General features: G+C 32.4%; 2 protein-coding genes and 1 long non-coding RNA gene across 7 annotated transcripts in view; 1 reads left to right on the top strand and 2 right to left on the bottom strand.

The window, feature by feature from the left end:
- The window catches only part of LOC126733789 (A disintegrin and metalloproteinase with thrombospondin motifs 7-like), a 198,213-nt gene extending 193,294 nt beyond the window's left edge, over positions 1–4,919 (top strand). For all 5 annotated transcript variants that reach the window (XM_050437190.1, XM_050437193.1, XM_050437192.1 and 2 more), the window contains exons 16-18: positions 899–1,034; positions 1,115–1,320; positions 4,354–4,919. In XM_050437190.1, the coding sequence (XP_050293147.1) occupies positions 899–1,034; positions 1,115–1,320; positions 4,354–4,500 (489 nt within the window). In that variant the 3' untranslated portion in view covers positions 4,501–4,919. The remainder of the gene's footprint in view (positions 1–898; positions 1,035–1,114; positions 1,321–4,353) is intronic.
- Positions 4,920–4,982: 63 nt separating this feature from the next.
- Positions 4,983–6,801, bottom strand: LOC126734631 (uncharacterized). The gene is made up of 2 exons (XM_050438327.1): positions 5,686–6,801; positions 4,983–5,075 (listed from the first exon to the last, which is right to left on the bottom strand). Exons 1-2 carry the CDS (start codon positions 6,799–6,801, stop codon positions 4,983–4,985), a joined length of 1,209 nt encoding a protein of 402 aa, XP_050294284.1.
- A 6,556-nt stretch (positions 6,802–13,357) lies between these two features.
- Positions 13,358–14,707, bottom strand: LOC126734163 (uncharacterized). The gene is made up of 3 exons (XR_007659997.1): positions 14,570–14,707; positions 14,073–14,436; positions 13,358–13,949 (listed from the first exon to the last, which is right to left on the bottom strand). It is a non-coding gene; the product is annotated as an uncharacterized LOC126734163 (long non-coding RNA).
- Between the last annotated feature and the right edge of the window lie 292 nt (positions 14,708–14,999).

Here is a 14,999-nt window from a genome sequence, read left to right as displayed (position 1 = left end):
ACTGTACTATAAAATAAAAACTTTTAATATTCATCATCTGTTGCTTTTATTATCATTTTTATTTTGATTAAAATTGAATTTTATTATGCGTTTAATTAGATTTTAAGGATTGTTATATATCTTAAAAAAACTTAAATGGAATCTGTTACCTAATTATCAAATAAATTTCGAGATAGCTGCTACATAAATAAAGAAAGGTAAAATATTAAGAGATTAGAGTATTTATTAAAAATTCCTCTCTGGAATTTACTCATAAAATGTTTCTAGAGTTTTATTTTAACTAAGTTAATTCATATTTCTGAGAATTATTAATTCATATTTGAGATGATCTCTGGCAGCTTATTACCTTCATTCGGGTTATTTAATATATCCTAGAGAAATATTTGTACTTTCTATTTTTTTCCCTTTTTTCTTTCTATTTTTTAGTTATTTGGAGATATCCGATTAACATATTTTTCAAATCTCTTAATAAATAAATTTTTTTCCTTAACAGTATATTTTCAAACAAACTTTAAAAAAATTGGTAAAAAGAATAATAACGCATTCATTCTTTTTAAAAAATCTAATTTTACTATTTTTACACTTCTGCTTTTGATAAATGATTATTACTCTCGTCTTTTAGGCATTTTTTTAATTTACAGAGAGAGTAGAGATCGTTTGATGAAAACAAATATGAAATCAACTTTATGTTTGCGTTTTATTAGATTTTATAACAAACGAAATTAATGGAATTAAACCTTTTATCTTATTTGGATAAACCTAATTATGTTATAAATGAATCTCGTTCTAATTAAAATTTAATGTTTTTATATTCTAGCAAATCAATTTGTTTTTAAAATTATTTATACTTACTTAAAGCTTAAACCTTTTTAGTTAAAATATACTATTATTTCCCTAGATATACTTTGTTGGCAAAACTTATAACCCAGGTGTAGTATGGAAATATTCCATCTGGAAACCAGAAGTCACAAAGCAAGTTAAATATACGTGGATAATGGATGAATGGTCCCAATGTTCAGCTACTTGTGGTGGAGGTAAGAAATATTATAGGTATTCTAAAAGCCTTCTAACACCTTTTTATTACTATATTTCGCAATAACCGCTTACTTTCTAGGTACTCAATATAAAAAGGCACTTTGTCAGGAAAGTACAGTGTCACCAGTGGCATCAGAATTAGAAAGTCCCACAATAGTAGCAGAAGAAATGTGCGATGATGTTACAAAACCAGATAAGCAGGTCAGAAATTGCAATGATGATCCTTGTCCTTACAAATGGTGGGTTGGTCCTTGGCAAGCTTGTCCAGTAACCTGTTATGATGGAGTAAGTGATAATGAATTATAGTTAGAAAGAAAATGCCCCGTAGTAAAAATTTTTCGGAAAACGTGAAATCACGTATTGTAGATACCAAACGAAAGATTGATAGTCAGATATTGCTAGACAGTTAAGAATGGGAGCGTTTCATATATGCACGATTTTTAAAACATATCGAAAACGTGGATGTATCCTAACAAAAAAAGCTTAAAAGGACAAAAGAATAAATAAACAGATTTTATCTGAAAATTCTTTTGTATTATCAAATTAAATTAAGGTGAGAACTAAGAAATTCAGAATGCCAATAGCTAATTCAACTACCATAAAATAAAATACTAAGAATCATGATCTGTCATGGTTGGGGATATATAAATATGTGAAAATATTAGTGCAGAAAGTTTGAACAAAAAAAAATCATAAATAGAGAGCAGTTGAACCAGAAAAAATAAAGTTGGACTTCTTTTATACAATTTTTGCTCACATATTTAATACCTGTTCAAGAAAACTATAAATCTATCTCAGGAAAAGCCCATACTATTAGTAAATGGGCCTTTTCAATGTAAGTTTACAGTTGCGTCGGTCATCCATAAAGCCTAAAAAAAGGGGTTAACATTTGCTAACCTTTTAAAATCAGTTGGGAAAAAATTTTTTGGGACGTAATAGCGCATGTCGAAAAGATGTTGAAATATATAGGGTGCTATAAAAAAATCTAGCGATATAGGCGGATTTTTTTCGAAATGGACTACCATTCTTTTTTTTATTTTCAGGCTTACCTTAGGCTACTTAGTACAGCTCTAAATATGGCTACTTTGTTATGCGCAGTTTGAACTGATATTAATTTAATGTAAATATTAGGTTAAATTCGGATTCTAGAAGAATGGAGAATACTTTGACTGAAATGGTATCTTTCTGTGATATACAGGGTGTTTGTAGTTATCATCAAATTTTATTTTCATTTTGTGTTAATTTCAAAGCTTCATTTCTCACTGTTTTCAACTAGATACAAGGTGTATTTGAAGAACATGAACATTGTTTAGCTATTTTTTATCTTTAACATATTGGCTATCTTTAGCCGTTTTTAAAATATTCACAATGATAATAAGTAAACCAGCATAATAAAATATTAATTATTCTAATAGTATTCCTTCAAATGTTAAATACGATCTTAGTTTTGTTCAAAACATAAATTAATACGTTACTGAAAACTTCTTTTTACTTCATGTAATATTTGTGGATTTACTTGGGTAAAAATATCTCTGATTTTCTGCTCCGTGTCTCTTTCCGTTTTAGGTGAATTTCTATAAAAATCTTCTTTTATAAAACCCCATAAGAAAAAATCTAATTTTGTAAAATCAGGCGATCTGGCTGGCCAATTAATAGGTCGATTCCTTCCAATCCACTTTCCTTTACATTCAAATGTTCAGTGACATTTTAAGAAAGATGTCCTATAGAAACCATATTTGATTTCTAGTAATTAGTGAAATATTCGCAAGTAATCTAGACAGTTTATTTTGTAAAAATTGAACGTATATTTTTTTATAAGATGACCATTAAAAAAATAGGGATCTACCTGACCTATGATTTTAATCGATTTGCCACATGAGTTTTCGGATGAATAATAATAAAATTATATCTATTTACTGATCAAAAATAGATGAAGTTACCTCATCTATAAATGGGTAATTTAATTCTGCTTCAAATACAAAATTCAAGTAGGCTTTGTATATCCCTATAAAAAATGCTTGATGTTCATCAATGTGGTATGGATGAAAATGGTTCCTTTTTTAAAATTTGTTGCACTGATCTTTAACTTACTATAACTGCCCTTCCGATATTTGCTTGACTTAGTTGAGGATTTTCTGTTACCGATAATAACACATCTAAATCTTGCTTCTGATTAGTAATGGGCCTTATTCTTTCTACCTTCGGATAACAAACATGCCCTGCCTCCACGAATTTTGCTAATAATCTTCAAAAAGATTTTTCATCTGAACATCTTCTATCAAGGTAACGCACCCCAGACATTCGAGAGACTAGAAAGCAATTCTTTTCACATTCACCCACAACAAATATGATGTCAACCAGTTCGTCCTTGCTAAGATGCCTTTTATATGAAATTTTTGTATAGAATATCTTTTAATCAAGACTTTTTTTACAAAAAAGGCATTGTCATTAAAAATTTCAAAAATTTATTTAGAAAAACTGCTGAAATACTTTACATGGCAACAAAAAATATTATCAAAATATCTAGTTTATTTCAAATACATATTTCTTGGTTCATACTTCTTGGTTAACATATATCATTAAATGCATCAGAAAAAAACACGGTGTTGCATTTGAAAAAAGCGAGAAATAAACCTTTGAAATTTGCGAAATAAAAATGATAACTACGAGCACTCCGTATACGACAGAAAAAAACCCATTTAAGTTAAAGTAATACTCCGTTCTTCTAGGATCCAAATATTACCCAATATTGAAACAAAAAAATATTGCAGTCAAACTGCACATGAAAAGGTAGCCATATTTAGCGCATAGACTAAGTAGCTTAGAGTGATCCCAAAAACGAAATAAAAAGAATAGTACTTTATTAAAAAAATGTCACACTGTTTTGAAGCATGCTGTATATTTCGAAATATTTTGCGGACATGCGCTATCCCGTCCCATTTTAAGAGGGTAGAAAATGTTAACCCTTTTTTTAAGCTTTATGGAAGGCGCGATATTTAAATTGGACATAAATAGTAGTAAATAAATCTGGTGTAAATAAGTATTTCTAGTGTATGTATATCGTACTTAATAGAAGCAGTAAGTAATAAATTACTTGGCTATTTTCGTGCATCGATTATTTTAATATTGTCATAGTGTAAAAACCACAGTTGGTTTAGGCTCTTTGATATTTTTATTAAGGGTACTTACTTCATTGAAGCCTCACCATTGACTTTATACCTTCTTCAAATAACATTAAAAAGCTTTTTGCTTAAAATACCCAAATAATAAAAAAAAACATTAATTCAATTTCTTTATATATTTCTTATTTGATTTTAGGGAAAAAGGCCAATGAGGAAACGAAACCTTATGTGTATAGACGGCAAAGAAGTTGCCTTGCCTGATCACTATTGCGATAGAGGTGCAAAACCACATGAATATGAACCATGTAAACATTTGTTACCATGTGAAGCTTACGAAAGATAATGTATGTTTTTTTTAATAAAAAGTAGATTTAGTATATATAAAATTTTTAGGGCTTTTGTGCATAACTTATATCTGTATTCTACTAAATAATAATTTATTTATTTATTGAATTATTAGTTTAACATGGTAACAGAATTGTCTTATTAGGTTAATATTAGTCCTCCGTAACTATTTAGTTTTTTGTTTTTTTTTATGTAAAATATATTTTTATTTTATTTAATACACTAATTTTAAATTTTGCAGGAATATATTAAATACAGTAATTTTAAAACAAAATTTTTAAAAAATTATGATTTTATTTATAAATTAGAAGACTGAACATGTTATCTAATATTAGTAAAATATTTTTTTGCTTACATTTGTTTGGCGTGCTTAATTAAGTTTATTAATGTAATAAAAATTTATGAGCTTTAGTTACATTTTGAGATTTTTATTCACACTATCGCCGAAATAATTCTGATTCTTTTCTCTTGGAATTAACCTTACAAATCATATGTTTCTTGATTGATCGTAGATTGTAGATTGTAGATTGAGAAGGGAGTCGTTTCGGCTGATCCGCCGCTCAGCACTGCTACCTGTGAGATATTTTGTGCATAACTCTACTTAAAATCTGTATTGTTGTGACGAATTCATAATGAGTTACTTATTATAATGGGTATTACGTCACTTATAGCAAAAATCAATTTAGATTTTTTTTTTTTTAAATTAGGTATTTTTAAAAAAAGTAGGTCTTGTTGTTTTTTATCGTTTTTTAATTATAATATTCATAACAAAGTTAGGTAGGATATTGAAAAGAAGAAACGAGCTCAGAGATTAATAGATTGAACCTCAGCTCTTAGGTATAAAAAAAAAAAAAAACTATTATACCTCAAGTAAATTATTGTATTTAAAACTTATTGAACTTAAATTAAATTAGGTATATCGAACGGTATTGTTACAGATTTAAGTTCATATTTCTTTTAAATACGTGAATAAGTCTATTTTCTTCTTCTTTTCAATAATTGTTGAGCGTGTGAGATAAAAAATTTCTAAATTGATTTTTGCTATAAGTGACGTAATACCCAATATAATAAGTAACTTATAACTCTACTTGTCTTAGTTTGTCTTAAAAAGTCTTAGACTTCTGCCGTACAAAGCTATATTTTTGGGAGGTAGTTGTCCCACTTCTTGAGGTGTTGGTTGTACCCCTTCCAGGTACTTGAGCCTCTTGCAGAGTTGGGTCGGGCATTCACAGAGCAGGTGTTCTGCTGTTTCTGTGGCATTGCTGCAGAATCTACATTGGTCGTCCTCTGTTATACCTATTGCCTTTAGGTGATATTTCACTGGGCAATGACCGGTTAGAAGTCCGACTGCTGTTCTGATGTCTGATCTGTTCATGTCTCGGAGCTGTTCAGCTCTTTTTCTAGAAGTGGTGATAAACTTTTTTGCCTGTCTTAGTCCTGGTGCTCTTCTCCAGTGCGATAGCAATTGTTCTTTTTCCCACCTGTTTAGGTCTTCGGTGATGTGGGTCTTCATTAAACCACAGTATGGCTCTGGACCATAGTATGGTGTTTGAGCCCCTTTTTTTGCAAGGCGATCGGCTTCTTCATTCCCCTCTATACCCCGGTGGCCAGGGAGCCACATTAGTGTTACTTGATTCTTTGTTGTAAGGCGCTTTAGGGTTTGTTTGCACTCCCAGACTAGCTTTGAATCACATTTAAAAGCTTTCAGGGCCTTTAGAGCAGCTTGGCTGTCTGATAGTATAAATATATGTTTTCTTTGGAGGCCTTGGTTGATGCACTCTTCTGCACATATGTCTATGGCAAGCACTTCAGCTTGAAAGATGTTAGGGTATTTGCCCAGTGACTTTGAGATCTTAATGTTAGGGCCTGACACGCCCAGTCCTGCTCCTTCTGTTAGTTTGGAACCGTCTGTGTACCATAGCGATGCATTGTCGGCTTTTGGTACTTCTTTTTTCTCCCATGATTGGCGATCATCTATGATCACTTTGAATGGAATTTCTAGATCCAGCATGGCCGTTATGTGGTCACGTGGTTTGCTGGCATTTTCCAGTTTAATTTGTTCGAGGATGCGCAGGTGACCACTTGAATCCCCAGGCTTAAATTTGCCGGTTTGGAAAAGCCTGTGAGTACTGTTAATTGCCTTTTTTTCACGCTTATGTGAAGTGGAGGCATGTTTAGCAGTGTCTCTAAGGCTGTGGTAGGACAAGTAGACATTGCCCCGGTTATTCCTAGACATATCAGCATTTGGACTTTGTTTAATTTGGTCTGTGCGGTTGTTTGTTTGGTCTTCGGCCACCATACCAGCGAAGCGTATGTGATGATGGGCTTAATGACTGTTTGGTAGATCCAGTATACCATTTTCGGTTTTAGCCCCCATGTCTTGCCAACGAGTTTGCGGCATGTCCACATTGCCACTATGGCTTTGGAAATGGTCTTGTCTAGATGATTGTTCCAAGTTAGTTTGTGGTCCAAGGTAACCCCCAGGTATTTCACCTCGTGAGAAAATGTTAGCTGAGTTCCGTTTAATATAGGTGCTCTGAATTCTAACTTCCTTCTTCTGGTAAACGGCACTAAAATTGTTTTTCTAGGATTTAAAGATAATCCTTCAGTTTCGCCCCAGTTTTGTATAGTATTTAGGGCACTTTGCATTCGATTCGATATTACGCCCTCATGCTTGCCCCTAACTATTACTACCAGGTCATCTGCGTAGCCTAGAACTGTGAATCCGGATCTACTTAATATGTTAAGAATTTTGTTTACTACTAATGTCCACAGTAGAGGTGACAGAACCCCTCCTTGGGGACATCATTTTACTGTGGTTACTGTTGCTGTCGCTCCATTTATTTCTGCTGTGATGGAGCGGTGCTTGAGCATTGATCCTGTCCACTTTACGATGGGGGCCTCCACCCCCCAGTCTTGCAAGGCTTTTGTTATGGACAGGTGTGAGGTATTGTCGAATGCTCCCTCTATGTTAATGAATGCAGTAAGAGCGCAGTTCTTTGCAGTCGTTTGACTTTTCTATGTCTCTTACGAGGCAGTGCAGTGCACTTATTGTAGATTTGCGTGCTTGGTAGGCAAATTGTCTAGGGTGGAGCGGTGTTCTAGAAGGGGTTACGCTTCTTATGTATTGGTCGATTGCTTTCTCCATTGTTTTTAGAAGAAAGGAGGTTAGACTAATCGGGCGATATGATTTTGCTTCGTTTTCAGGACGACGCCCCGTTTTTGGTATGAATATTACATTAGCCTCTCTCCAAGCTAGTGGTACGTGTCCTAAAATGAGGCTGGCTTTAAAGATTTTTTGTAGGTGTACTTTTAGTATCTCATAGCCTCTTTGTAGCAGAGCTGGGAAAATTCCATCTTTGCCTGGAGATTTGTAGGGCTTAAAGCTTTCGATTGCCCATTTGATTCTGTTAGTTGTGAGGATTTTGCTTGCCAGCCTTTTACTTCTCCCGTTTGGGTTTTGGAGCCCTTCGTTTTGAAGATTTGACTGGTTCTGGTTATCTTCAATAATCTGCAATCCCGGGAAGTGAATCTGAAGAAGTACCTCTAGGCTTTCTTTTTGATCGTTACAGTATTCACCGCTTGGCTTTTTTAGTAGACCAATTCCGTTTGAATGATTTTTTGAAAGGATTTTTTGCAGACGTTGTGCTGGGGCTATTTCATCTATTCCCTCGCAGAACTGCCTCCATGATTTCCTTTTTGATTTTCTAAGTTCTTTGTTGTACACGGTGAGGGCTGTTTTGTAGTGCGCCCAGTCTCCAGTAATTTTTGCTTTTTTAAACAGTTTCCTGACCTCTCGTTTCAAACGTCCGAGTTCTTCGTTCCACCAAGGCACGTCCCTTCGGATAGCCTTCTGTTTTACGGGACAGCTGTTCTCAAAGGAGTTACTGATTGCGTTGATTAGATTGTTAGATGAATCTTCTAGTTCTTCAATTGTGTTTAAATCGGTAGGAGTTTCATCTAAACTCAGACAGAGACCCTCTACATAGGAGTCCCAATTGGTAAGTTTTGGTATTCTCGTCTCTTCTGAGTGACATATTTTTGCCTTTAAATCAAACAAAATAGACTGATGGTCTGAAAAGGAGGGTTCGTTTGACACATGCCAATTAGTTATTGTGTGTGATGTGAATGAGTCAGAAAGGGTTATGTCTAAGACTTCTTTTCTGACTGCATTGATAAAAGTGGGTTTGCTACGTTTGTTGATAATGTCTATGTTGTTAGAATTCAAGTATTCAAAAAGATGCCCACCTCTCGGATTTATGTCGGTGCTGTTCCAACCAATGTTGTGATGTGCATTGGCATCGGCCCCGATGATGTAGTGCAAATTCATAATTATACACATGGATTCAAAAGTTTTGCATCACATTGTTTTTAAACAAAAGAATTACTGAATATCTGCAATTTTTGTGAGCTTGTTTATTAATGGTAATCTTTTCGGTGGTGTTCACCGCATATTTGTTGTCCGACAAAAATATCAATTTTTTTTATAACCTCCATTTTGGGTTCGAGTATTAGGGTCAAAACAATTACATTTTACTAGTTTACGTAAACATATGCCTTGCCAATCGTTATCTCCAGAATAATTTTCTTCATGATAGACCGAGAAGCGGTAGATGTTTGACTAATCAGCGACATAGCCATTATATTCACTTAACCATTCAAAGCAGCACTGCGGAGGCGAATACTGGCAAAAGATTTGAGGTTTCGCAGACCATTAAGACTACCCGGACTACAGCCTGAGCACAAGTTCGCCGACTACAGTGGGTGCTTAGACTTATGTGCTTAATTAGATAGCACTTACTTACGTAATGACTTTACCTACACAATTTTGCAACTCTGTATTTTTTTCTGATAATTTTTCATGAAACACGAATTTGTTTGTTGCAGCCATTGCAGGATAGTTATCGGAATAAATATGGAGGAAGCTAATAAGATTTGATTAGTGTAGAGTTACGTAGATCAAATGGTATTTATTGCTAATACACTATTCGATTTTAGAAGATTTCTTCTAATATACCACTTATAAAGGAAGCAGAATTCCTTAAATAACCACATACATGTGTGTTAAAGGTATCGAAAGACATGGTAGAGAGCACAACTAATTTTTTTTTCGTTTCTCTAATAGCCTTCACTTAGTATACAGCCAGCCCACGAACTTAATAAATATACCTGGACTGCTAATGCATATGGCCACGATACCCAAAAATTACCACTGCCTGGTGGCCGCCATTTTTATAGTGGTTGTGTCTTGATGTTTGTCACTTTGAACATTTTTAGTCTTGCCAACAAAAAATATACTAAATAACGGTCATAAACTTGACGGCACTGACGTTTGACGTGTAAGTATAGCGGATTGCCTAGTTGTTGGCAATTTGTAAACGACGCTTATATATATCGTCTGCAACAGGCGATATATAGATCCCTCCTTATTTAATACGTGGATAATGTATCACCATCCTTATTTAAACATATTTGGTTCACTGTTTCTCTAAACCCAATTGATTATTTTTACTATATAAACCCTTGCTAATTACAAACCCTCATAAAATTATCTATATTTTAATTTTTATAGATGGTTATATCGATTAATGTGGAAGCACTGTACATGGAAGTAAAGTAAAAGTCGTAGTAGTAAAAATAGATAGAAAATAAAAATGTTTTTAACTGAATTTGTTAAGTAAATACAAGCAAAAATTTAAATAAAGATAATCATTTTCATGGTATTCGGATTTATAAGATTCAAGATTATCAGAATAATAAAAGAAATATTTTAAAGTGCATGCATCTATCTCAAGTTAATTGAAACTTTGTCTCATTTTAAGTAAGGATTACTTTCTTTCATAAATTTTTACGAAATTTTTAAAGAAGTACAAGAAAAATCACATTACAAAGTTTCTATTTTGTATTTGTAAACATAACCTCTTAAAAACTTTAATTGTTTTGTTTCCATACAATTGGCACAACTGAAATTTGTCAGAGTGACCAACATCGAAAAGACACAATAACGGAAAATGGCGACCCCCTAGTAGTGGTTATTTACTTTTCATTGAATTGGCAGTCCATGTATATTTATTAAGTTCGTGGACCAGCTCTAGACAACTAAAATTCTAAGCCCAAAAAACTTCTACGAATGATAAGACTGACGTTGACATTAATGATAGAAAATTAAAGATACGTATACATATTACTAATTACATAACTATGGCAGATCTAAGAAATGTATACATCAACAATTAGCTTGCTGGTATTATATCTGAAGGTCATAGAGAATTAATTTATATGCAAGGCATCATGACAGGTAATAGATAAATGAGGGAGATTCTAGATCCTTAAGTCAGACTACGAGGATCTGTTCGTGAGGCTGTTGTTTTTATGGTTGATAACGCCTGACCTCACCATACTAGAGATAAATATAAAAATCTAGAATCGGGAGTCATAAATCGTTTGGAGTTCCTATACTATCGCCAGATATTAATTCCATATAGAACATCATAGACACGCTTTCCAAAACCCAACTTAGGACTATATGGGAGCTTGCTCTTGCTGATCGCGAAGAATGGCTCAATATTCCGCAACAGCATATCTCTAATCTCATAAAAAGTATGGTCAAGCATCTCCATGCTTGCATAAACGCTAAAGGCAGAATTACACGGTATTAAGAAGTTTTCCAATACCTTTATGAAAGAAAACTATCAATTTTAATTGTATTTAAAAGTAACCCCATATTTAAAAAAAATCTTAAGAGTAATAAAGTTTTTTTACAAGCATTTTAGTTTTTTTCTTAAGTAAAACTAATCAATTAATGATTAAATTTCTAATCCATTTTTGGTCATAAATAATATATTTTTTTCGATCTATGTGTATACAGGTTGGCGAATAGAATACTACACCTAGGTATTATAAATGGCAACACCGTTTCTTTTCTGGTTGATAGTGGCGCGGAGGATTCCGATCGTCTGATTTGCTATTTTCGGTACGGCACAATCAGCAGACCTCATTTTGCTGTGACTGCATACTGCACTGCTTAAATCTTAATGCTCTATTTTTTTTTTAATATTTATCACTATACATGAAAGAACATGGATACAAATGTTTAAAATATTTCAACATTTGGGGGATGTTTCATGAAGACCAGTGGCGAAAAAAAACCATGATGAAAAAGGCAAATGAAAATGAAAATTTCTTACAAAATATTTTGTTTTCAGATGAGTTTCCTTTTCCATTCTGTGGTAAACACAGTCCTTTTACTGTTCGTTACTGGTCTCAGGAAAACGAGCACAGAAGTTTTTAGTTCCGTACTCAGGATCCTAAAAAGTTGAATGTTTGGGTTGGTATTTTGGGCTACCATATTATTGGGTCATTTTTTATTCATGGTCCTTTGAACGTCAAAAATACCTTGATTGCTTCAAAACCAAGTTCTTGCTGCCGTTCAACTCCTCTCTGATATAGACCGGGGATCAGTCTATTTTAAACAAGATGGCTGTCCTGCTCATAATGCAAATTTTTAAGAAATACTTTTGTTTAGACTTTAAAAATAATAATTAATAAAAAACGTGCGCGCGACGGTGAGACAAGATGGGAGCGAGTCGTGAAGCTTAACGCGAGAGTAACGAAAAGAAGAGAGATCGACAGCATTCGTTGGTATAAGAAAGGATGTAGAATGTAAAATCTAAAATTAAATAAGTTATAAATCATACATTCCAATTTCATTTAAATTGGTCCTTCGGCACACGATCCACGCAACAAGTTTTTCTAACCGCCTTATTAGTGCGACTGGCAATATTAAATCGCCTCCAAGATCTCTCGATTTTCAACCGAACCACTTTTATTTGTGGGGTTATCTTCAAGAGACTATTTATAAACATTATAATAGTAGCCTAATAAATTTAAAGGAGTTGAGAGTAGGTAACAGCAAACAGCAAAGTAAGGAACAGCATTTCCAATTAGCTAACTTTTAGTTTAGTTCAAGGCAGAAAAAGGTCTTTTTCTGCCTTGTGTTTAAAGAATTATTTGTGAGGTTTATTATTTAGAGTTTTATTTACTGTTTTTTATAATTTAAATTTTATTTTGATAATAACTACACTTTAATTTTCACCATGCGATGCACAGCATAAAAATAATGTAAATACGAATCTAGGCAGGTTTTTCATATGTAATTGCTGCATTAAAAAAATATTGTACCAATACCGCATAATATTTAAAAAAATTTTACCACGAGAGATACGGTCCCCGCCTTAGAACATTGAAAGGCTAGAAGTAGCATGCCGTGGAACTATGGACAGGTTTGTTTGCTTGCAACATCTCTGATGCAATGATGCCAAATGCTTATACAGAAATGGCAAAAATCACTTTATAATATCATAAAAATTTTCAGTTGTTTCCGAAGGCTCAAAACAATACTACTGCTCCCCTTTAATAAAATATCAAGCATTTTTTAAAAATAAATTTGATAAAATACTCTATATCGACGTCAATATTAACTTTAAATAAATGAAAATAAAGTACGAAGAAACGAGAAAACGGTAATGGCATCGCAACGCCGCTCGATCCCATTGTTTATGCCACTCATACAAGCACTCTCTACCAGTGACGTCGTCAACAAATATTTACCTGATAAATTTGTATTAATTATTATAGAGTTTGAGTATAAGTAATATTACCATTTATGAGCTATTTATGTGTTTTTTTAACGGACTTCGTTAGAGGAAGGTCCTAATAAAAGGCACCATTTTTGTCAAAGCATTTTTATGGAAATTAAATATTTTAATATAAAATTATAGATTTCTTAATAAATCATGTTTTAAGACACAAATTATTAACATTTTGCAAACTTTTATTGTTATTATTATATTGGACAAAACTCAGGTTTACATCACTTACTTTATATCACATAATATATACTTCTATGGTGCTGACTTTTTCAAAGGGACAGTATTGATTCAGCGGAAAGAGTTAAAACTACAAGGAGGTTTAAATTGTGAAGGAGTTGCAGGTTTTTTATAGGTTATAAGATTTTTATTATGAGTATTTAGCCTGTACAATGGTTTTGAGACATTTAACAGTGACCTATATAATACCTAATACCAAATATTATATCATATTAATTTATACTAAAAAACAAAACTTACCTAAGAATAAAGACTATGTACAATAGATTAGATTAAATAGTTTATTAGTAAAAATATACAAACAAGTACTTTTACAAGTCAAATAAAATATGTAGTATGTTGGGCTTTTTCAAAAATCATGTTATTATTTCTTAAGTATTTTAATAATGACTTGAGACATCTAATTCAATTTCTTTGGGGCAAATTTGTTTATTGCAATCTTCGAATTTTAATTTTTTGCTCTTTATTTTTTTTCCATAATTTGGTAACAAGTGATTTAGCTTTTGAAACGGTGGAATCATCAGTGCTTAGGTCCTCAGGATATCATTTTGATTTTACCCTAGAATTGCATTTAATTAAACAAATATAACACAATAAAATACTATATCACTTTTAAATAAGATATATAGAATAGGATGATACATGGCATAAAACTAGTAGTCTATTTTGAGTGTATTTTTACCTTTTCCTTGGCAGAGTCAGGGAATATGTAGCAGTTAAACAAAAACGGCTTGGATGAGAAATAGTAATTGTTGACCTAGACCCTACGGTTACTGTAGAACTATTAATCTCAGATGCAGTTATTGTTGATGATGAATGATCAGATCTATAATTATACAAAATTTGGTGTATCTAGAATATTAATCTATTTTAATTATCCATACTTGTCTATATCAGCTTCACTGTTTGTACTATATACCATTTTGGAAGCTAAAAAAGTTTTTGCACTCTTCAGGAAAGCTTTTCCTGCAGGTTTGAAGGGTAAATCACTTGGTAAATTAACTGAATTATCAGCTGCTGTGTTTTTAACCAGTGCATCAGAAATCCTAGTAAAAAAATAGTTTTACATACATACCTAATTTAATAAGTATTAGGTATAAATAAAGCTTATATGAGTAACACTAATCCTTTTTGTGACGATTTTTTTATACTAGAAAAATATATTTAAAAAAAAATTACCTTTGAGGTAGAGCTGATTTTTTTAATCTGTTTGGTCTAAGTCTGGCTACTGATAATATTATCTTCCTTATATAAGAAATCACTTCTAAGGATGTGATCTGAACAAACAAATATGTTCTGTTTAATTTTGTTGATTTCTATTAATGAAATCCATTGTTCCCTTTGGGCATATATTAGGCAATCTATAATAAGTATTTGATATTTAATCAAAAAGCAAAAAAAAATTACAGTAATGAATTAATATGTGGTGCCAATTTCTATATATATTATTGTAAGTTGCAATATGGTAAAACAAAAAAAAAATATCGACCAAATTTTAGGGAAAGACAAAATTAACTTTATACATAGATATCAATATCTAAATAATTTTCAAAATTCTTTAACGGCAATAAAAAATTAGTAATTTCATCTATCTACCTAATGTCTATAT

This window comes from Anthonomus grandis, chromosome 3 (assembly GCF_022605725.1).
Source record: "Anthonomus grandis grandis chromosome 3, icAntGran1.3, whole genome shotgun sequence".
Lineage (NCBI taxonomy): Eukaryota > Metazoa > Arthropoda > Insecta > Coleoptera > Curculionidae > Anthonomus > Anthonomus grandis.
This window is presented reverse-complemented; position numbering and strand designations above follow the sequence as displayed.